Source organism: Ostrinia furnacalis, unplaced genomic scaffold (assembly GCF_004193835.3).
Source record: "Ostrinia furnacalis isolate ACB-3 unplaced genomic scaffold, ASM419383v2 OfSCF7340, whole genome shotgun sequence".
Lineage (NCBI taxonomy): Eukaryota > Metazoa > Arthropoda > Insecta > Lepidoptera > Crambidae > Ostrinia > Ostrinia furnacalis.
The window spans coordinates 85,847-109,778 of NW_021137579.1; the positions used below are offsets into that span (position 1 = coordinate 85,847).

Consider the following 23,932-nt stretch of genomic DNA (forward strand, 5'->3'; position numbering starts at 1 on the left):
TCTCCTCTCCGTTCTGCACAGCTCCGCTTTGACAGCCCAACACTTTTCCGCTACGTTCCGTCTTGGTGGAAATTGTGCCTAGAATGTAGAAGCAAATCCTCCAGCCTCTGATAAATAAGAGAGTGCTACTGTATTGGAGACCAAACGACCTAATGCTGATGACCATTTCATAGGTAAAAGATTCAAAGGCTTCATGGACCTAGTTTTGGAGCTGGTAGAAGAAGGGGTTCTCACCGATCAGGAGATCAGGGGCGAAGTGGATACAATGGTGCTGGCTGGATATGACACGTCGTCTACTACGGCGGCATATACGTGTGTTCTGCTGGGATCCTATCCTGATGTCCAAGAGAAGGTGTATGCTGAGTAAGTGCGTCAAATGGCGGTTGTCACTTGTCTTCTTCGTCTTTTGTTTATTGTCCAAGTGCTGGATTTATGGAGGGAATAAAACGACAGCTATCTGCACAGGGTAGTTGACACTCTTATCATAGTCAATTGATGTACTTTTTATGAGCTGCAAAACGCGACACTCGCATTGATTTTATGTGGCAATGAGGACTGTAATATGACGTCATAGTTTGCCTTTTTTTATAATTTGGTTTAAGGATTTAATGACATATAACTTCCTACGCTCCGGGACAAAATTTACCTTTTTCTGTTTGGGCTTTATTGGCGGTCAAACTGTAGATCCTGGCTACACAGGAGCGGGAGGCATCCAGCGTGAGGGAACGAGTATAGGGAATCCTGTACTCTAATCTCCATGGACCTAGCGACCTATTACAGGCCTTTTTTTTACTAGACTTGATATTTCCACCTTTCTTTCACAGGTTGGAAGAGGTATTCGGAAACTCAGATATAGACGTGGAGAAGCACGATTTATCTAAACTGGTCTACCTGGATGCCGTCCTGAAAGAAGTGGGCAGACTGTACCCGGTCACACCAATTATACTGAGATATGTGGACAAGGACGTCAAACTTAGTAAGTTTCTTTTTATACAACACTACGGGACTATTCCCACCGCTGCAAATCCTGTATATACCTATATTGTCGTGCCCTGCGTGCCCAAACAACTGCACGCAGGAAGATTTAATTAATGCTACTGACAACGCCACTCTTGTAGCGGAGTTTTGGGCTGACACTGTAAAGGTTTGCTGTCGACACGACAAGAAGGACTCCTGTATAGCCAGTTTTTAAAGCTTGACCGGCATTGACCGCCAATAAAAACCCAACCAGTGAAGGTCATGTTTGACGCGGGAAAAGTTGAACTGTCATTGGACCCGCAACGAATTTAATCAGGAACTGAAGGACATAGAGTTCGGAGTTAAGGTTCGACTTCCCTTCAGTGCAAAGCAGTTTCCAACTGTGGAGTACCGTGTCTCCAACTCTGGTCTATGACAAAAATAGGATAAGATAAGAAAGACTTTATCGAGTCTATTTCTTTCCAGGAAACTACACCATGCCGGAGGGTAGTAACTGCGCTATATTCCTAAGCGGAGTCAGCAGACACAAGGTGTGGGGGGCGGATAAAGACCAGTTCAGACCGGAGAGGTGGTTGGAAAATACAGTACCAGAGAACTGTAATGCTTACACTGGATTCAGTACTGGACGACGAGCTTGCATTGGTACGTAATGCTATCTTACCAACGAAGTGGAGCTAATGAGTATTGCGGAATGAGGGCTATCGTTTTTATACTTAACAGTTGGCACCCCTGGCGATTGACAGGACCTTACTCTACAGTGGCGCCATCTTGATGAGTGCAAATGCGATAGTCCTCCTACCACTGTAACGCTCACCAGTTGGTGCCACTGTCTTCGCTACTAGCAAGTGACAGGACCTTACTCTACAGTGGCGCTAACTGGTGAGCGCTAAAACGATAGCCCTCATTGCGGACTTTATTACCTCGCTCACCGCTCCGAAACCTTTTTGCCGGGCAGCTCAATATGGCTGTTTTGCATCAAAGGGGAGACGAGACAAGATGAGTGGCGTTATGGTGGGCAGGTTGTTTCTACTAAAGCGAAGCATAGCGGAGATGTGCGGAGGTTTTTATCGCTCCGCTTTATAAGACGTATTTTGTATGGAAATGTCACCTCCATCATTTTGCTCATAATCCTCCACTTTGCTCAATATCCTTTAAAGCTGAGTGGAGACGAGACGTGTAAACAACGAAATTCTATTGAATGAGTTGTGTTAACTTATTTTCGTAATTTGAGTTCTTGCTTACAGCCTGACACTGGCTTATTCCACTATTCCCCATTGACAATCCCCGTCCACGGGGAATAGTAAACTTTTTGTTCACTAATCCCCGTTAACGCCAATTGGAGCTTATAAAACTTATAATGGGGAATAATGAACTAACAAGTTCATTAATCCCCGTTATATTAGGATTTTATTTTTAACGTAATGGGGATTAATTAACTTTTTAGTTCATTATTCCCCATTATAAGTTTTATAAGCTCCAATTGGCGTTTAACGGGGATTAATGAACAAAAAGTTCACTATTCCCCGTTGACGGGGATTGTCAACGGGGAATAGTGGAATAAACCCTGACACGGCTTCTGACACCACACAGCGCAATCCTAAATCTCATTATGAGATACCTACAGACGATGACATATCAAGAAGCACGCTATTTTTTAACTGAAAATGTCTGCGCGAACTGTAACCTAATAGAATTAAATTCTATTTGTTTTTCCAGGAAGATCCTATGCACTGACGTTGATGAAAATCACCTTAGTTCATATCTTGCGCAACTACAGAATAAAAGCCGACCATAGACAACTGGTGTTGACGCTCGAACTATTCCTGAAGCCAGCCGAGGGTTGCAAGATTTCTTTAGAACCGAGGCAAGTTAGAAGGAAATAGTTAAAGGTTAAAAAAAATGGTAAATCATTTTTCCACTTAACGGGGAGCGTGAAAATGGAATATTACACTTTTCTACTCTTTTAACAGGTTTTTGGGGCGATTATGGACTGTTTTATAAGTGTTTATTCTCGCAACGATTTAGGTCTCGAGAAATGTGATTAATTAGAATTTTTAACGATTTTTAATATATGTGTTCTGTTTTGAAGAAAATAATTTATGTAATTATGCAAGGATTTTAAAAATAAAACAGTATTTATAACAAAACTTTATAATTAAAACACCTTTGAAACAGAAGACTTTGATCTAAACGTTGGATTAAATCCGGTTTTAAAACTAAAATTGATCTTATTTTCATTTTACCTTAAAATAAATGCCTTTTGGTTTTTGTTCAATAAATACTTAGTATTCGAGCCGACCATACGGTTAAATACCAAAACCCATTATGCAAGTTATAAAACTATTAAAAACTTCACAAGTGAGATGCATAATTGCTACAGTCGCCATCTATTGGTAGGACAATGGAACTAACTTGCAAGCTAGTTTGCTTTCTGGAAGTACTCTTTGCTTTCCTTGGGGTTTGGCTTGATTGTGTCCGCGTTTGTCTCTGGGTTCCAGTTGGCTGGGCAAACTGTAAACAGAAAGACAAAATGAGTAAGAAAATACTGTGAATTAGGACTAAAATATTGTTTAAACGACGGGGATCGAACTACGGACAGATCGAATCGGCAGTTTGTGCTATTGTTGCTTTAATGCTTCACAACAAATGTTCTAATTGCTAATAAATTAAATCACAGTGCATGGTATTGATTGATACACACCTATTACAAATACACAAATATAACTTTAATACAGTTGATTGTAGTAAAGCCTGGTCCGTGAGCACGTAGAATCCCGTCCAATGACCCCAAGCTGCCCATCCTTGTCACTCGCACGTAGTCATGTTGCTGTCGCGCTCGCACACTCACTGCGGGCGCGCGTCGCACAGTCGCGACAGCAACATAATTACGCGCGAGCGATAAGGATGGGTAGCTTGGGGTCATTGGACGGGATTCTACGTGTTCACGGACCAGGCTTTAGTAGATTTTAACAACCACTTCTGCAATCTGCGCTGCCCGCTTCCCGAGTCTTCCCGCGATTTTTACCAGATCGGCGGTCTATCGAGTGGGAGGCTTGCCTGTAAAGTCAGCGTCAAATAGTTCGTGACACTCAAATGGCCAAAAAGTTGACAACACAACCTTATTCCAATTGTAACAAAGACGTGTTGGCTACTTTGGATCTCACGAACACTGACTTATGACTATACTACGTTTTAGTAATGGTCACTATGGAATTCCGAGGGTGAGGCCGTTACCCAGCAGTTAATGACTGGAATTTTGGAGGGTGGAATTTTGTAATGCCACCTGGAGGCAAAGTACCGTTAATATTTATAGATAGAAAAAAAATCTCAAAGAAAACATTCCTTTATTTTTGAAAAGAAATAGAACTGCATTCAAAGATTTCCAAAAATTTGCTTGCCACACCCGGGAATCGAACCAACTAAAATCTGTTAAAAATTACACCCTGTATTTTTATTGCATCAATCGTTAGGGTCAAGTATAAGGATGAAATATCTCTAACAGACTTGATAAATCAAATGAAAGGAAATCCATAAAATCTTAAATTATTTTAATTACGTACAGAAAATTGTATGGTATGATAGTGAATTTTCGAAAAAAATTCGAAAATCTATGAATGCAGTTCTCTTTCTTTTCAAAAATAAAGGAATGTTTTCTTTTAGGGCTGATTTTTCAATCGTCAGATATTTTTTAACTGTAGAATAACCTTGTCATTTTGACATATTTCCCGTACTAAAACTGTCAATGTGCCAAACTTATTCTTCAGTTAAAAGTTATCCGACGGTTGAAAAATCAGCCCTTAGTAAAATTTTCTATCTGCAGTATTAAGAGTACTTTCCCTCTAGATGGCATTACAAAATTCCACCCTGTAGTTTTTATAGACTTACCTTCTCCATGTTTATCAGAGAACTGGAATGCTTTCACGAGTCTCAGCGCTTCTTCCACAGATCGGCCTACTGGTAAGTCGTTGACTGACATGTGTCGGAGAATACCGTTTTTGTCAATGATAAACATTCCTGAAGAAAAACAGACAGTTTAGTAAATAAATGTTTTATATCTTTGGACATTTTAAACTACTGCATTAGTATAACAATATTTTGGAAATCATCTAGCTAGATTAATACAAACAAACAATTATGTATAAAGATGCATTATGTAGGCATTGAACCCACCTGTGACCTCTAGCATATTGTAAGTTGGTAGTATACTTCATTGGTAATCTACTATATAAAAATAAGTCGGGTTTTCCTCCCTGACGCTATAACTCCATAACGCACGAACCGATTTCCACGGTTTTGCATTCGTTGGAAAGGTCTCGGGCTCCGTGAGGTTTATAGCAAAGAAAATTCGGGAAAAGGGGGTAAAACGGGATCCACGCGTACGAAGTCGCGGGCGGCCGCTAGTCTATCTATATAAATAAAAATGAATTGATGTTCATTAGTCTGATTATAACTCGAGAACGGCTGGGCCGATTGAGCTGATTTTGGTTTTAAAATGTTTGTCGTAGTCCAGGGTAGGTCTAAACGGTGAGTAAATACGCGCGCGATATTGTTTTTCTGTGACAGACAAAATTACACGCGGGCGAAGCCGCGGGCGGAAAGCTAGTATTTTGTGTAAAATGAAATTAGACACAGCATAGTAAGAAATGGATTTGGGTGATAACATTAATATTTTATCAGTATGATAATTTCATTTTTATCAGCTAATCCCATGTAATATTAGAAATTTAACATGATAACCTCATTTTATAATCAAAGCAAAGAAAATTAACATTAAAACTTACCACGGAGTGCAATCCCCTCATCTATAAGCACACCATAGTCTGATGAAATGGTTTTCTTGTAGTCAGCTAATAGGGGAAAATCTAATTTGCCCACTCCACCTTCCTGAAAATTATAAATCAATCACTTTAATTATGTCAATCCCAAAAATTATGAACAAAACAATTTTACTAATTTGGCAATTTTCCAGAATTTGATGATTTTGATTTCAAATTCAATTACTACTAGNGAAGCATTGGGTGCAACAAGGGCGTATCTCGTAAAATTGAGTTTCGAGAAAATTGACGATGAAAGTTTTAATGTCTTATATTTTTTTAATGTTTATATTTTGACTTACACTTACTTTATTATTTGTTAGTCCCATGATTTAGCAATAAGATAAAGGTATTATAACTATTTTAAAGCAATCGGAAACATCTTAAAATGCGATTTTTTTTACTTGTGTTATCCGCCCTTGTTGCACCAAACTGGTAAACAGATAGGACGTTAATTTAATTATTTATTTTTATGGAAAATAAATAACAATATGAATACTTATTTTATTAATTTTAATTAAAATGTAAGTTAAACATGTGTATTTATTACAATCACCGTTAAAATATTCAACTTTCTTAATATTTTTTCCGACTTTCGTGTTTTAATCAGATCTATCAAAATATTCACTAAACTGAAGGGAATCTACCGAATCAGCTGCAACTGGCCTGGAAAGTCCAGCCTGATCCTCCAGGCCTGGCTGGAAGGTCAGGACCAGTTTCAACCACTCATTTGGCTCACTTTTAGCTAGGTCCACGGACTAAGTCGCCGGATTGAATTTTTAAATATTTTCTTCTTTTTTAAACTGGTTGCCGCAATTTCCGGAGCTAAAAAGGTGAACTTTCAATGTTTTTGTTAATAAATTAAACACCAAATCAACACAAATCTACTCTAGAATCTTAGAGTGAGTCTATTTGCCGGAGGAATAAATAATTGAAAGTTCAATCTGGCGACTTGGTCCGTGGACCAATCTAAAAGGGGGCCAAGTCACTGGAAGACTCAAAATTAGTCTTTAGTCATTTTTTACATTAATAAGTTTTTAAAAACTGCATGCAGGTTGAATTTAAACGCACTTTTGTTACTGTATGCAACAAGGGCGTAGCGCCACTTGTGACATAAATTATTCTCACGCCATCAGGGAGCGGCTGATCGAAACGAGTTTTTGGGATGTTAAACTAGATGGTACAGTGTATGTTTTGATGTAATAACATCAAAACGGACTTTCGGTGCCGAACGCCCTTGTTGTTCCCAATGCTTCAATTACTACTAGTATAATGATAATCTTACAATGTAGGTAGTTTGGTGTTTACCATAAATAGGTGTAAAATAAGAGTCCGTGCAGACACTATTTTCGGCCGATAGTTTTGTCAGCCTGCTTTATAAAAAAAACAAATGGTACACCATTTTCCAATCAGCTACCAATTTGTATGAGTCGAAGGAATCAAAAAAGTTGGTAGTCCGAAGGGACTCTAAATAAGTAAGTATAAAGTTACCTTCCTGGGGGTGTTAGTCCATGCTAAGTGGCTGTATTCCGAGTCTGTGGAGATACCGATAACTTGGCAACCGATGTTAGCAAACTCCTTTGCTCGGTCACTGAACGCAATTAGCTCCGTTGGGCAGACAAATGTGCTGAAATTAAGTAATAATCAATTACTGCTTAATTTAACTATTAAAGTATAGTTACCTACTTATACAGTGCATACCTACTTAGTTAGAAATAAAAAAAAAAATATATTACATCTTAAGGTTTAAGGAAATAGATATTGGAACACCTTACAAATATGGCTGTGGGTAGGTGGCACAGATTTTAATGATTGACACAAAAGATTTCCCATTGTATCTGGAATTTCTTTACAATAATTAATTCTTGAGCATGTAATAAACTGTGTTAATGTTAACTTACAAATCTAACGGGTAGAAAAGCAAAACAACATATTTGCCAGCGAAGTCTGCCAGTTTGAGATTGTTGAATTCACCATTGACAACGGCAGTGGCTGAGAAGTCTGGTGCAGGCTTCTGGACTTTAGGAGTGAAGACTGCAGTTGCTGTAATAGATAAAAAGGTAGGGTAAGTGAGTCATAGAAATGTTTGTATGTGGTAAGAAGTTATAGATTGCTGAATACTTTTTTTGAAACTTGATTACCTAGATCTTGTTAAAAAAAAACTTTTAAAAATAATATCATTTTTACTGCGCACTACGAAGTCATCAAAATAACTGAAGCGGTTCGAAAGAGGTTATAATTTACGTAACTAAAACAGTTTTTTTGGAGATTATACCAAATAATAAATACTTACTGGTAGAGAAATTAACTTGTTTGAGTGTAGAGAGTGCCGGGGCCAGCACCTGTGGGTTAAATTACGTGAATTATTCGAAAATACCTTACTAAAAAATATTGCGATAGGATGCCTAATGATGAAAACATACCCTGCGAGTAAGTTGTTTTACTAAGAACGACATCTTTACGTTTACTTTTAGATGAGATAAAATTCAATCTTCTGCAGTTACAAGATATCTAGGCAATTAATTTACAAATTAAAATTGGCCGCAGAAAGAAAGAAATCAACCAGAAAGTGACATTGACGTATTGAACGACCAACAAAAAACAGGACAGGTGACAAGTGACGAGTGACGGACCGAATCTATCCAAAGCATATTTTAAAACGGTGTAAATGAACTTTATCTATTTTGAATTTTGTTTCAAATTAAAATTTTACTGTAACTGAACGAGATAAAAGTGTTTTTTGTGGATTATTTTAAGTTATACGCTATAAAGTAAAAAAAAAAAAAGTTTTTAGTATGATTCGGACCAAAGTAAATTACAATTTTTTAACGTATTATTGGCATTGGTAACACTGAAATGGGACTACGCGCGGCTATTCAAAAAACTTTTTATAAATACCTACTTACCTAAAAAGTAAATAATTAAACAAATCAAAGTATAAAGTAGGTTAAATAAATTGTATAAAATGAACTGTTTGAGTTAAATATTGATCTAAGAACTAATTTTGCCGATACTACCTATTTATTTTATTAATCCTGATTATTACTCATCTTTAGCAGTGTTTGCAAACCTTTTTACTTCCATGTTACTGGGCTCTACCTCCACAGATTATCTAACCAAAGCCTTCCACTTGTCCATTTTAATGAGACCTGCCATATTCTGTTGTAAGTAACCATTTTTTTTTTTTTAATATAGTTTTTCACGGCTCTGGGTGCAAGCCCTTTTAAGCCAGTCTTTGAAGTCCGTTGAACTTTTGTTTGAATTTGACACATCACATCTGTGTTTGACACTTCACTTCACTGAGATCACTGCACTGATGATTCCAACTGATTCACTGATTTTCTCTTCTCAAATAGTTCCCAGAGTTGAAACCACGAAAGTATATATGGGTTTGAAAAGTTTCGGATCCTTCAGGAGCTCGTCCAACGACTCTGGTACACGTTCACAAATAGATTGAAGGTCATCGATCATGACCAGTCTCTGAACTCCAAAACTTCTACATTTCAAGATTATGTGTTCCAAATCAGCAAGCTCTTCATTGCAATATGTACATTCAGGGCTCGGAATCAAGTTGAGCCTCTTCAGGTGAGTGGGAGCGTGGCAATGGCCAAATCTCAGCCTATTTATGATGGTTATAAACTTCCTGTTATCTATATTCTCATTCCTCCGATGGTACCAAGGTTTGGCGGGCGGGCTTCCTTGGATCTTAGCATACCATTTTCCCTTTTCCATACTAGTAATTGTCCAGTACTCATGCCATATCTTTTTCAGGTCTTGACTGATTGCGGCTTGATAGTCAGTGTGAGGTAACTTCAACAACGTAGAATGATCAACATCAAAGCCATTCCTTGCAGCCAGATCAACAATTTCATTCCCCCTGATGCCACGGTGCGATGGTACCCAAAGGAAGAGCAGTGTCTTACCAGTAAGTCTATATATGTTATTAATTAATTTCTTAATATCATAAATTATATAATTCAAATTATATTTACAAGAGTTATTTTCCAGAGCTAGTAATACGCTTTTAGAGTCAGTTAGAATAATAATATTGTCAGATGGTGGATTACATGTACAGATATGTTTAAGTGCTAAGAGGATAGCATAACTTTCTGCAGTAAAGATACTACAGTGGCTTTCAATTTTATGACTTTGAGTAAGTTTAAGTTGTGGATCATAAAATGCAGAGGTTACACTATTCTCTTTCTTTGAACCATCTGTGTACACTTTATAATAAGACTTATTTAGAAATTTATTAAGATCAATTTGATTGGAGATCTTTTCTCTTAAAATGGTGAAATTATTTACAACAAGATCTTCATAATTAACTTTGTACATGGGCCATGGCTTATCTTTATACATATTTACAGTGAGAGAATCAATATACAATGCAATTCTTAGTAAGGCTGGAGTGCGTCCAGATATTAACTCATTACCTGTAATTGGAGGAGGAGGAGTAGAGCATATTTGGGAAGATAAGGGTGGCATGATTCTATCTAGTACTGGTTTGTTAGTTGAAGTTATTAGTTTTAGACAAAAATTTGCTGCTAGTTGAATACGTCTCAGTACTAAAGGAGGAATGCATGTTTCACATTGCATAGCATTGATAGGTGTTGAACACATAGCTCCTGTTATTATTCTAAGTGCTTTATTCTGAATAACATCTAATTTTTTTAATAGGGTTGGGCTACAATTCATATATGCTAAAGTACTATAGTCAAAATGACTACGCACTAAACTCTTGTATAACATTGATAAAATCTTAGGATCAGAGCCCCAAGTTACACCAGCTAGTGAGCGTAATAAGTTTAAAGCCTTAGAAGAGTTGCGAATGAGAAGCTTGATATGACTTTCAAATGTGAGTTTTTTATCTAGACACACTCCTAAAAACTTTTTTTCCTGAATCCATGGAAGAGGATTATTATTATAATAAATATTAGAATTACAGTCATTATATTTTTTCGAGAATAACATAACGCCGCTCTTATTGGGACTAATATCAAGTTTTAATTTACCAGAATAAAAATTATGGATTTCAACTAAAGCTACGTTTAAACTATGCACAGCAGTATTTACATTTTTATTTATAGTATAAATTAATAAATCATCAGCAAATTGTAAAAATTTTATATCCCTTTGTGTTAAATACTTATTAATTTGACTAGTGTATAAATTGTACAATAATGGCGAGATCGTAGCGCCCTGCATTGTGCCTTTATATACATATCCGGGTCCATGAAAAATGTTATTAAATTTTATATACATTATTCTTTTATACAAAAAATTGAAAATCCATTTACAGACTACCCCGGGTACTCCAATATCACATAAGATGGCTATTAAAATTGAGGGGACCACGTTATCGAACGCGCCCTGTACATCAAGGAAGACACAAGCTGTAGCAGAGTGACTGTCAAGAGAATTCCTAAGGTCTGAGACCAATGCTGTAAAACTTTCTGCTGCACTTCGGCCTTTCCTAAATCCGAATTGTTCATTTGGTAAGATATTATTTGATTCGACATAATAATCTAATCTTGTCTTTAACATGCACTCAAATACTTTACCTATACATGAGGACAGAGAAATTGGTCGATAAGAGTTACAGTCATCAGGAGGCTTATCTGGTTTAAGTATAGGAATGACACATTGAGTCTTCCATGAGTCTGGGATGACCTGTGTTTGCCATAGTAAATTAAAAATGTACAGTAAAAGTTTTTTGGCATTACTATGTAGGCGACGAATAAGTTCATAAGGAATATTGTCTAAACCAGGTGTAGTGTTCCTACGAGACTTCAAGGCAGTCATAAACTCTTCCCAAGAAAAATGTTGAGATAAAAAAGCTGCTTTTTCGTCACCAATTTGACAGAAATATGCTTGCAATAATGAATTATTTACTTCTTTTTCAGGAGGAGATACAGGGGAATATTTCTCAAAAAAAGAGGGAATCCATTCATCATTCTTCGGCAGTTTAGGAATTGAAACACGCTTAAACCTCTTCATATAGTTCCATACTGTACTAACAGGAGTATATCGATTAAAAGATTCACATAAAGATTTCCAACCTGTTTTCTTTTTTTCCTTAAGAGTTAGTTTTTTAGCAGCATCTAATTTTTTATACGCAATGTAGTTGTCAATGCTTGGATTACGTCTATAAAAATTTAAAGCATCTTTACTTTTTTTAACTGCACTATTACACTCATCATCCCACCAAGGTACAGGCTTTTTCATTAAATTGGGAGAGGTTTTGACTACTTTAGGTACACATTTGTCTCTAATATTAATCAAATGATTATAGAAATCGTCATAAATTCTTAATGGATCTGTATTATCTAAATTAATATTACCTACCATGTTTTCTGTTTCAGTATGAAATTTAAACCAATCAGCTTTATTGTAAATAAATTTGTGTACTGGTTCACCTATCTGATATTTATCAACAGAAGTCTGAATATCTGTTACAGTGGGATAGTGATAACTTCCCATTGGATCATCATAAACTTTCCAATCACATAATGGAGCTACTGAAGGGCTGACACATGTTACATCAATAGCCGAAGGATTATGAACAGATCTACCAACAGTGGTCGGCGCCCCTGAGTTGAGGATACAGAGGTCGCTCTCGTCAAATATATTGAAAACTTCATTACCTCGACCGTTACTAGTAGCACACCCGAATGCGATGTGGTGAGCATTAATATCACCTGATAGCAAAAGAGGCTTAGGTAGTAAGTTAATTATCTGTTTCAGTTTGCTACCATTAAATCTTGATCTATTTTCTTTAGGTGGTGGACAATATACACATAGAATACTTAAATTACCTATACCAGTTCTCAGATTAATAGCTACAGGTTGCAAAAAATCATAAAAGGGAAGCTCTATTATTGAATATTTCAAAGTGTCTTTGACTAGGATGGCGACTCCACCCCGCCCTTCTTTTTCTTTACCTATTTTACTAATTAAGTTGTAATTATGAATATGAAAAGAATTGTTCTCTTTTAACCATGTTTCATTTAGCAAACATATATCAATATCATTATCAATTAAGAATTTTATAAGTAATGGCTTTTTGTTAATAACACCTTCGACGTTAAATTGAGAGATTCTTATGAAACTTTTATCCATTTAAAGCCCTTTAAAACTTTTTATAAGAATTTCCTGAATAATAGAACTATTAACTGCCCTCGTTTCGTTGCCAATAGCGACAAGGGCGCCTACAAGGCCCTTGCGAATAAAATCATTGTTTATTATTTCGTCTATTAATTGTTCATTAGTAAGTGGTTCTTTTTCTTTAACTTCCATTGAATTAGTAGAAGTGGAAGAGTTCGTTGCTGATACAGAGCTAGCTTGAGGCTTCCTTGATGTAACAGATTTAGAGTTAGTTTTAGGAGCAGCCAATAAAGGAAACTCGCTTATATAATTTTTGATAACTGGGCTACTCTTTGTAGCCGAAGCATTGCTGGAGACCATATTAGCGTAAGTCAATTTATTTTTTTTATCTTCAATCTTTTGTTTTTTAACAGGACAGTCCCGTGAAATCGCAAGATGAGCTCCTTGACAGTTTATGCATTTGGCTATTTTATTTGAAGTACATTCAGAAAAATGATGTTCTTCAGAACATATTGAGCATTTTTGCACAGATTTACAAATTTTAGCACCATGGTTAAATTTGAAACACTTGAAGCATTGCAACAATGGAGCGTTGTATGGGAATACTCTGAACCTAAAAAGGTCAAGATACACATGTTCGGGTAACACAGTTGATAAAAATGTGATAGACACTGATTGAAAGGGCTTTATTTCGCCGTTGTCTTTTTTGGTGAACCTACGCACACCTATGATCTCATAAGATGAGGAGAGTTTCTTAAAAAGTTCCTCATTGCTGATACTAGTGGGTACAAAGCGAAGCACGCCGACTTTTTCTACTGCTGTGGCTGGGATGTATGCCTTGAGTTGGTGTTTGGTTAGGAAGGGATCGTTTTTCAGGAAGTTATTGGCATTACTAGACTGGGAAAATGTGACACATATTTTATTGGCGTTAATTCTTTTAAGATTGGTAATGCCCAAGATTTCATTTTTGAAAAGGTTGGTAGTCAGGATGGGATTGTTGTTCCCGATCTTCTCATTCTCTTTCGTGCTTTCCACAAATACAGAAAACTCGCCACTCACCGTGTTCTCCGCGAATAGCCTTCTATACCCTGGTTTTACGTACGGTTTGTAGAAATCTTCATCTGCACTCGTATAGGTGTGATCTCTATTTGGTGCCTTCCTTTTTTCCTTGCCCCTGGGCGGGTCCTTACCGTCCCCGTCCGGCATAGTCGAGTTTTAAGTTGACTTAAGGGGGTGCAGCGCGGACGAAAAACTACGACTTGATAGCCGAGCTAGCGGTGGCGCAACGAACTAACACGATCGCACACAAACTGCTTTACAGAGTAGAGACAAAAAAGACTCAACACAGAGTAAAAACACGTATTTTCACTAATTTTGCTAAGTAAAAAGTGAATTTATAATTCATAAAGGATGGTTAAATATTTTAATTAGGAAAAAAGGAAGGATTTGATTTTTGTTTGTATTGCTGCAAAAATTCTTACACAATTAGAATCCTATTTTAATTATTTTGATGAACATAGGCGTTAAAAAAGTTTCGTAAAAGAGTATTTTTCCTAGACATTCAATTCAAATAGGCTGTGTAGCGGCTTTCCATTCTATACATGGCCAAAACGCAAGGGTGTGAAAATAATCGAGTAATAGTTTGGAAATAACTATTTTACTAATCTCTTTCAAACTATTCTCGGCGTCAAATAAATCGCACCTCCCGCGACAAGCACTTTCAATATTGGTACCATTTGACAGCCTAGTTCTAAACTTCATTTCATTTCAAGGAAAGGTTTTTACCCTAAAAATGTCTCTTTAGAAGGATCCAGTGTCTTTTCTTAAAGTAGTGCCAGAAGAAAATCTTCAAAGTTATTGTGCGATTTATTTGATGCCTAGTGTATATGAGCAGTACGCAAATACCGCTAAATAGAAATAATGTTATGAATTTATTTATTTAATCCTACCAAATAAATTTATTTTGAAAAACCACGTACTTGCAAGAGTGTTAAAAATCTAGTTTTATATCGATTTGATAAAATAATAAGAAAGTAATAACAAATAAAATTAATCTTAAATGTAATTCCATATTATTATTATATTTTAACGGAATTTTACTGAATAAGTATGAAACTAATTTTTTAACACTCTTGTCAAGTGTAAGAGGTGAATAATAGTTTGGAGCAAAGACGCGAGCATCCACGATACAAATTATACACGATCAGCCCCCCTAGACAATTTGCATTTTTTTTATAGAATTGAAAATCGAATCCGTTTTTGACACTCTTCATACAAAAAAAAAAGACTTTTCGANATTTTAAGTTGACTTAACGACTTCCAATAGATAGATAACTATTTATAACACAGAAAGAGAAAAATACAAAATTGGCTTCAAAAATCGCGCCTAGTGCGTTCAAAAGCCCGCCAAAAAGTCCGGCCATTTTGGAGGATAAACAAAGTTGCCATATGTTAAATAGCAATTTCTACTACTCTATTTATGTAGATTATAAACAAAAATGTCAATGTTCAGTTTTAAATTAAAACAAATTTATTTCATTTAAAAAAAGTTTTCACATTGTAATTAACAATATTCTCAAATATTATTTTAATTAAGAAAAAAATGAAAATATGAAGGAAACAGGAGCAGCGACATCTAGAGCGTTTTAGGGTAGTTAAAAAGTATTTGAATTTATTCACCGATGTCGCTGTTTGGAAGCAAGTTTCACTTCGATGACCGTTGTATGGAAGTTTCCTCCACACCCTGATCCAAGCACAGTAAATACAGAAATTTGTTTTGTCATTAATTATGGAAAATAAGTAAAAGTGTGCCCTGTGTTCATAAATCTTAATTACTTGTTCGTTATAAAAACAAAATAAATAGTAGGATTGACTTCCCATTTTCGGGGAGGAAATATTATTCCAAATTAAATCTATAATTTGAGGTTATGTCCCAACCTGCAGCACCGAAGACTCCAGGGAAGAGTTGGCGTGAGATAAATCAAGAGCGGAAGGCTTTAAAGCGACAGCGCAATGAAGAGAAAATAATAAAACGCGAAAAAAGAAAAGCTATTGAAAAAGAGGTTGAGATTAAAATTCAGGAAGAGGTTGAGCAGGAGAAGAAATTGTTAGATATTTCCACAATAAGTATAGCGGTGCCAGGTTCCATATTGGAGAATGCTCAGTCAGCTGAGTTGCGTACTTATCTTGCTGGTCAAATCGCGCGAGCTGCTTGCGTGTTATGTGTAGATGAAGTTATTGTGTACGATGATATTGGAGATAAACTTGACACGAAAAAGTCTAAGGTAGAAGACGCAGATGGTGTTAGAGTGGCGCGAAAGAGCTGTGTCCAGCTTGCACGGATATTGCAGTACTTGGAATGCCCCCAGTACTTGAGGAAGCATTTCTTTCCCCTGCACAAAGACTTGGAGTTTGCAGGCTTATTGAATCCTTTGGATGCTCCTCATCACTTACGTTCGTCTAACAACTTTAAGTTTAGGTAAGTTGTTAATAAAATCAGATTAAGTAGAGTTCATTTTTGAAAGTGAAACAACATAATATTATTATTCTTACAATCAAGCATTGAATAAACAGATGTTTATTTGTCTTACAGGGAAGGAATAACTATGAACAAGAAGGTAAAACCAGGTCGGGGCTCACAAGTGAATGTTGGCTTGCTGCAAGACGTATCCACTGACAAGTTGTTGAACCCCGGGATTCGGGTCACTGTACGAATGCTCCCCACACCAGAAGGAAGTAAAAAGTTAAAAGGGAAAATTGTTGGTCTTACTACACCAAGGGCAGAAACCGGAGTATATTGGGGTTATACAGTCAGGATCGCAAATAATCTTAGCCAAGTCTTTACACAATCACCTTACAAAGATGGGTAAGAATAATTTAACTTAATGTGTTCTAACATGTGCTGCAAATAAACTTGGATTAAAAATAAGTATTGACAAATTAATTTTTGTTTCAGTTATGACTTGACAGTCGGTACTTCTGATAGAGGTACACCTATAGATGATTTACCACACAAGGAACTCTCATACAACCATGCCCTCATTGTATTTGGAGGTCTTCATGGCATAGAAGCAGCTCTTGAAAGTGACGAGCAATTGCAAGTTGGCGAAGCAAGTCTCTTGTTCAACCATTATGTCAATGTGCTACCTAACCAAGGGTCAAGAACAATTCGTACTGAAGAAGCTATACTGGTTGCCCTTACTGGACTGAGGCCTAAGCTGAAAGCACAAAACGAACCTATGGTGTTTAAAGAAACTGGAATTGCCACAAGCTCTATATTCCCAAATGACGTGAAAAAACCTGAAACTACTGACAACTCTGGAGGTGAAACTAATTTAGATTTAAGTAGATTTGATTAAAACTAATCATATCTTAACAATTGTTTTATTGTAAACATTTACAAAATTGGAAGACCTTATTTCCCCAATAAAAGGAATGTACTTAGTAAATAACAGTAACTAGTATGTTATAGCTTATTAATTGCAAGTTGTACTGTATCTCTGAGTGTTTTGATAGTATCTGCTTGATCAGCTGCTCCAATAACTGCTGTTCCTGAGACTATCATGTTGGCTCCAGCCTGAAAAGTAAAATTGTTGATGATTTTCCATACAAGTAGTAGGTATAAAGGTTATTAAGTAGGTAAAAATAATTTTGTAGTAGAAATAAACTTACATCAGCACAACAGCTTATAGTAGAAGGGCCTACTCCCCCATCCACTTCAATATCCAGAAGAGGGTAGTTTCTTCTCAGATGTTGCACTTTAGCCATCTGGTTTTCCATGAACTTCTGACCTCCAAACCCAGGTTCTACAGTCATGATCAACACCATATCTGCCATTGATATGTATTTCTCTACTTCTGATACTGGAGTTCCTGGTTTGATTGCTACACCAACCTGTATAATTTAATATTAGATATAGTTAACATGAAATGTTACATATTTGTAGTTAGGTAAGTAATATGACCTATTGATTTGGTAGTTACCTTCATGCCACTTTCTCTAACTTTTCTGCAGACATCCTCAACATTTGTCACAGGCTCAATATGAAAAGTATATTGATTTACTCCAGCATCAGCCATTGAAGCTATCCACTGAAAAAAATAATAGTGAAATATTAGGTAATACCAAAACGAAAGAATACTAATTTCCTTTGCATTGTGAAGGTTACAATACAAGGATTAGGATAGTATTAAGTAGGAAACTTACTTGTTCTGGCTTTGAAACCATCATGTGAGTTTCAAAGAAAGCATCCTTGATTTTTGAGCGAAGGCATTTCACGACTGGATGTCCAAATGTTAAATTAGGCACGAAGTGACCATCCATAACGTCTAAATGTAGATAGTCTGCACCATTATCAAGTAGTTTCTGAGATTCTTCAAAAAGTTTTGAAAGATCTGCATTGAGAATCGAAGGTCCAATAAGGGCTTTTAAATTGCGACTCATTTTCACAGTTATATAGAGTTGAAAGGCACTAGTAAGAATAATACTCCTCTAATCGCCTAAACACAATTTAACACAAGGTTACTGAAAAGAAGTAAAGAACTGAAGTTCAGAGGTTAGGATGTTGTTGTGATAATACCATAGAGAAAAGATAACACCAAGAAGCTAAAGATAAAAATGGAGGGCAGAGTTGGAACAAAAACTTGAGTCAAATACCTACTTATATCTATCTCGCTCTCTGCGGCCCTACCTCTCTTTTTTAGTGTGAACTGTAGTATATCTTCTGATTTAAATCTCCTTGTAACTTCTTTGAAATAGCCAATTCACTAGCCAAATCAGAAGTTAAACATTTGAAACTAAGATTACCTAGTTAAATAAGAAATTACAAAATTGTCGGCCATTTAGGCTTAATGTGTTGGCGAATCAGGGAATTACAATCCCAATTCCTGGGTAATCGGTACCATGTGGCAACATCGGCCCAANTTAAAGTCACTGACATAGCCCGATGGATTAGCAAGCTGAAGTGGCAATGGGCAGGGCACATAGTACGCAGAACTGACGGCCGATGGAGCAGCAAGCTGGCCCGACGACCTGATAAAGGTAGCAGGAAGGCGCTGGATGCAAGCTACTACCAACCGTGCGATGTGAAAGTCATTGGGGGAGGCCTATGTTCAGCAGTGGACGTCATGTGGCTGAAATGATGATGATGATGATGATGATGATGATGATGATAAAGGATCCTTCTACCTACACCACTCCCCAGTCCCCATGACCAAATAATTAACTTTATAAAAGACCTTCGTCCCAAACTGGATCATACTAGTCATCATAATGTATAATAACTACGCTGAACAGATGTTCCAAACTTAGTTTAGTTTCGTCTTAGTTCGTCTTACTTGCCCTGAATGTCTATCTCGAGGTAACTCCACTAAACTTAGTAGAAAACAAGTTCATTCGCTTGCAGACTTGTCTGAAAGTTTCTGTTCATACATCTTTATGACAGAAAACTGTTGGCTAGCTTTTAACATAGTACTCGTATTTGCAGTCGTTATTCTGCATTACTTTTTGCCCGCGGATTTTCTCAAGTCCACCTGAGATTATTAAAGCTTCGACCAAACCAACGCGTGCAGGTCGCATCTGTGAAGGCGATCACTGCGCGTGCATAGATCGTCGCGACCACAGATATGGATAGATGCAGCATGTGTCAAAAATTGTATGAAGCCGAGCGTGCCACTTTTTAAACGTCATTAGTGTCATTTTAGCGAATTTTAGTGATTACTACATATTTGAACGGCTCCAATAGGACAGGGATGGTGAACCAATGGCACGCGCTAAAATATTAGGGCATGTCACCAATCACAAAATTTATCATTTCAGCCAAAGAACGTCCACTGCTGAACATAGGCTTCCCCAATGACTTTCANTGGCAGGCTCGGCGCTGGTCGCTCGAAGTAAACAAAGGGGCGCGTCGTGTTACAGACTCCCCCTCTGGCTCCGAAGACGTCCCGACGAGAGAGCCAGGACTGGTGTGGGTGGCGGCTTGCTGTCATCTAATTGGTTTGGGATGTCATCTTTTTCGGCCGTCCACGCCTACGCAATGGCGCGGCGGGGGCGGCTGGAGGCATCGGCTTTTTGGGCCGACCGCGCTGATGGAGTGGCGCGGCTGGCGCGGCCTGAGGCGCCACCTTCTTAGGCCGACCACGCTTGCGGAGAGGCGCGGCTGGACTGGGCAGGGGCGCTGACTCAGGGCTCAGGAACGGGCGGAGCGCTGATGCGTGGTACAGGCCCAGGCACTGGTCAGGAGCATTGGGGTCTGCAATTTCAAAAGAACCAGGTCCATGACTTCGTAGGATCATATAGGGTCCATCGCGCCTTGGTGCTAACTTGGCGCTGAACCCCTTTTGAGAGCTGCTGAGAACATGAGAATCTACCATAACAAGATCACCGTGTTTATATTTGGGTCGTTCCCTTCTTTTCTTATCTACGTATTCTTTTCTCTGTTCTTCTTTCATCTCCTGTATTTCTCTTGCTTGTTTTAATGTATTTGCTAGGGGTGCGCCAAAGTTCACCTAAATTTTCAACTCCGAAAATTGGAAGTCCGAAAATGTTCTTCCTAAAATTTTTCATCCTAACAATCACAATTCCTAACTACTCTGTCTCTAATGTTCATAATTCCGAATCATTCAACTTCATAATGTCATTAGCAATAAACATCTATTATACTTTTATTTGTTCTCCTAGATTTTCTAAACATACCCATATTTTACACTATTATTGAAAGTCATATCTTTTTTGTTTAGATTTCTTTCTTTGACGATATATTAAAGTTCAAGTTTGTTGGCATTAGCACGTATACCTACTTGAGTCCCGCTCCAGTCATTCAGTCAAGTTCCAGAAACGAATCGGCCCTATTCATAATTATTGGTTTAGGTTAGGTTAGAACTGTGACCACAACGCACCAGCCGAGCGAGAGAAGCCAGAGTCCCGCTCCAGTCATTCAGTGAAGTTCCAGAAACGAATCGGTCCTATTCATAATTAATTATTGGTTTGGGTTAGGTTAGAACTGTGACCACAACGCACNCTTTGAGAGCTGCTGAGAACATGAGAATCTACCATAACAAGATCACCGTGTTTATATTTGGGTCGTTCCCTTCTTTTCCTATCTACGTATTCTTTTCTCTGTTCTTCTTTCATCTCCTGTATTTCTCTTGCTTGTTTTAATGTATTTGCTAGTAATATAAGTTTTGGTGTTATTTCGTGTATAAAATTCTCCTTTTCTATAATTGCCTTTAGTAGTAAATGAATTGGGAACTCTAGCACAAGCAAAACAGTGTTCAATCCGAACGCTCGCCGCAGGCTCGCTTCGTCACTTCGCTCCTCGCCGCGGCTCGCTTCGTCGGATTGAACCCTGTTTTGCTTTCTGGGTCTACTTCTAGTCCCTTTGGAGTTATGTAATGGCCAAGGTATTTAACCCTCGAGCAGCAGAATTTGCATTTGGCCCTGTTGATTGTTAGATTGTATTCACGTAGTCGGTCAAATACTTCTTGAAGATCCTTTAAGTGGCGGTCGTAGGTCTCCGACAGCACAATGACGTCATCAATGTAGATAAGGATCTTTATGTGGCTCAGCGAGATTCGGAATCTGTCCATAAGTCGCTGGAAGGTTGCCGGTGCGTTTCGCAAACCAAACGGCATTCGGACGAACTTGTAGGTTCCGAACGGGGTTACGAAACAAGTCTTGTCTTGATCTTGCTCTTGTACCTTAATCTGCCAGTAACCAGACTGTAAGTCTATCGTGGTCATATATGGCGTAGGTTTAGCTCCATGTAGCAAATCATCAATCCTCGGCAACGGATACATATCTGGAGTTGTGATCGCGTTCAGTTGTCTGTAATCCACACAGACTCGCGTTCCTCCATCTTTTTTGGGCACCATAACCACGGGTGCTGTCCACGGCGATTGACAGGGCTGAATGACACCTGCAGCGATCATTTTATCGACCTCTTGTCTTAAAAGTTGAGTTCGTGCAGACGACAACCTATAGGGTGCTACCGAAATAGGTCTATGATTACCTGTGTCAATGGCGTGTTCGATCTGTGTTGTGGGCTTACCGTTAGTAGTGAAGGCGTCTTCATTCCTTCTGAGGAGATCTTCTAACTGCTGGTGTTCCGTATCACTCAACAAGTTAATTGACGCGATATCACTGGACTCGAATAACTTTTCTAAGTCGGGGGACAATTCGGTTTCATCGTCGTACGTAGTGAGGCTATTTTTCGCGTCAAAATAAAGCGCATCTAGTACGGGTGAATGTCCGTCAAACATGAGTCGTGGTCGCTTATTCGGTGGGGTAGACAGATCGATTGGTATCAATGGTCCATATACCTGTCTTGGTGGAGTGGACGCATTGATAATGTTGGCAGTCTCTGGCACCTCATGAGCAATTTGCAATGGTGTTGTGGCTTCAATAGGCTCAGAGTGCTCACTGCCTTCTTTCGCTGTCACAGGCCTCGCTGGCTCTGGATCCTTGTTCAAGGCGGGTGTGGGTGGCTGTGGCGACTTTGGGAATTCAGGCGTTCTGGCAATAGGGGATATCATCGGTGGTAAGTTGAATTCATCCTGTAATTTGTCGATGATTACTTGATGGATGTCTTCCTCCTCAAGGTCGTAAGCAGTCGAGGGGTCATCCAGGAATCGGCAAGTCATCTGAGGGATGTTCAACATTAGCATCGCGTCCATGATGAATCCGACCCCCAACAGTGTGATGTTGCGCGTAGCCTGGGGTAAAATCACGAAAGTGGAGGGCACAACTCTTCCAAATATGGTGATGGGAGCCCTAACTGTTCGGACCGTCTGGTGCTTGGGGATACCGTCAGCGAGGGTGATGCTCATCTCCTGATCTTTGAAAAAGTACCCATTTTTCTGGAGTTGACGGTACAAGGAGTATGAGGCAACATTTGACCTGGCTCCCGTGTCAATTTGGGCTGTTCCCTTGATATGACCGATTTGGATTTTGACCACAGGTCTTAGGTCCATCTCTCCTATTTTAATGCCGCAGAAGCTAGCATGGTCTGTGGTGGTGGCTGGCCTCCGCGTTGAGCACTTTGGACACCGGCTACGGATCACGCCAGGTTCTCCACAGCCGTAGCAGGAGAACTTCGTCACATGCGTCGAGGCCTTGACGTCTGGTTCCTTGCTAGTTCCAGCCTCTGCCTGATCTGCCTTCGCCTTTTTTCTGCAGACCTCGATGGTATGTCCGGCCAAACGGCAAAAACTACACCTCTTTGGTTTGCCTGGCGTACCACTTGGTCGTTCGGAAAGCTTGGTCTTCTCATTCACATGTCTCTCCACTTCTCTGGCTTTCTCCAGCAGTTCGTCAAACGTGTGGACATGCTCTCGCACAACCTTTTCCCGGATGTCAAACCTTATCTGCCCATACACCAAGTCGATGAGCTGGTCTTCCACCAATATGTGGCTTTCAGGCAGCTGTGCGATCAGGGCTCTTTTTTCTGCTATAAAGCTCTCGGTCGTTTGGTTTGTCTGGCTGACCTTCACAATCTCCTGGTAGACTACGTACGGCAATTTCTTGGGAGCAAAAGTGTGTCTGAGCCTCGCCTCAAAATCAGCCCATGTCCCGACCTGAGCTTTTACCCCTTGCCACCATGTCGCAGCGTCACCCGTTAAAAGTAAAGGCAAGCCGGTGAGAGCATCATCATCCTGTATACGCTCTAACTTCTTGTATACATTAACGGCTGCCAAGAATGTCTCCACATCGGTGGACTTTCTGCTTCCTCCGTAGCGTGCTGAGCACTGAGCCAACGTGCTCGTGCTACGGGATTCTCCCAACCTCATCAGCAATCGCTCGAATTGCGCCTCTGATAAATTCATGTCTCCGATCCTGTGTTTATGATGATGATTAACTATAGTAACCCTAGCTCGCGGGACTGAGAGAGTAGGTTGTCTGTGTGGTTTTGGTCTTAAATTATAAGTGGTTCGTGCCTCAATGGGNATACCTATGTCAAGAAATAAAGATTTTACATTGGTTTCATTGAATTTGAGCAATTTTATATTTTTTGATTATTTAGAAAGAGCGAGTCTGCC

The 23,932-nt window shown here is 38.6% G+C and overlaps 5 protein-coding genes across 5 annotated transcripts; 2 read left to right on the forward strand and 3 right to left on the reverse strand.

Moving 5' to 3' along the window:
* Positions 1 to 185: 185 nt before the first annotated feature.
* LOC114364000 (cytochrome P450 4C1-like) lies at positions 186 to 2,861 on the forward strand. The gene is made up of 4 exons (XM_028319976.1): positions 186 to 363; positions 825 to 976; positions 1,444 to 1,620; positions 2,695 to 2,861. Exons 1-4 carry the CDS (start codon positions 194 to 196, stop codon positions 2,859 to 2,861), a joined length of 666 nt encoding a protein of 221 aa, XP_028175777.1. The 5' UTR covers positions 186 to 193.
* A 293-nt stretch (positions 2,862 to 3,154) lies between these two features.
* Positions 3,155 to 8,397, reverse strand: LOC114364030 (peroxiredoxin-2). The gene is made up of 7 exons (XM_028320008.1): positions 8,216 to 8,397; positions 8,086 to 8,134; positions 7,694 to 7,835; positions 7,284 to 7,419; positions 5,760 to 5,862; positions 4,864 to 4,992; positions 3,155 to 3,489 (listed from the first exon to the last, which is right to left on the reverse strand). Exons 1-7 carry the CDS (start codon positions 8,246 to 8,248, stop codon positions 3,398 to 3,400), a joined length of 684 nt encoding a protein of 227 aa, XP_028175809.1. The 5' UTR covers positions 8,249 to 8,397; the 3' UTR covers positions 3,155 to 3,397.
* A 7,223-nt stretch (positions 8,398 to 15,620) lies between these two features.
* Positions 15,621 to 17,274, forward strand: LOC114363996 (putative methyltransferase C9orf114). Its single transcript, XM_028319972.1, has 3 exons — positions 15,621 to 16,374; positions 16,489 to 16,761; positions 16,852 to 17,274. Exons 1-3 carry the CDS (start codon positions 15,824 to 15,826, stop codon positions 17,252 to 17,254), a joined length of 1,227 nt encoding a protein of 408 aa, XP_028175773.1. The 5' UTR covers positions 15,621 to 15,823; the 3' UTR covers positions 17,255 to 17,274.
* Rpe (ribulose-phosphate 3-epimerase) lies at positions 17,266 to 18,468 on the reverse strand. The gene is made up of 4 exons (XM_028319973.1): positions 18,102 to 18,468; positions 17,879 to 17,986; positions 17,568 to 17,789; positions 17,266 to 17,472 (listed from the first exon to the last, which is right to left on the reverse strand). Exons 1-4 carry the CDS (start codon positions 18,336 to 18,338, stop codon positions 17,362 to 17,364), a joined length of 678 nt encoding a protein of 225 aa, XP_028175774.1. The 5' UTR covers positions 18,339 to 18,468; the 3' UTR covers positions 17,266 to 17,361.
* Positions 18,469 to 19,765: 1,297 nt separating this feature from the next.
* Positions 19,766 to 23,831, reverse strand: LOC114363995 (uncharacterized). The gene is made up of 2 exons (XM_028319971.1): positions 21,946 to 23,831; positions 19,766 to 20,148 (listed from the first exon to the last, which is right to left on the reverse strand). The coding sequence occupies exons 1-2, from the start codon at positions 23,717 to 23,719 to the stop codon at positions 19,886 to 19,888; spliced, it is 2,037 nt and encodes a 678-aa protein (XP_028175772.1). The 5' UTR covers positions 23,720 to 23,831; the 3' UTR covers positions 19,766 to 19,885.
* Positions 23,832 to 23,932: the final 101 nt, after the last annotated feature.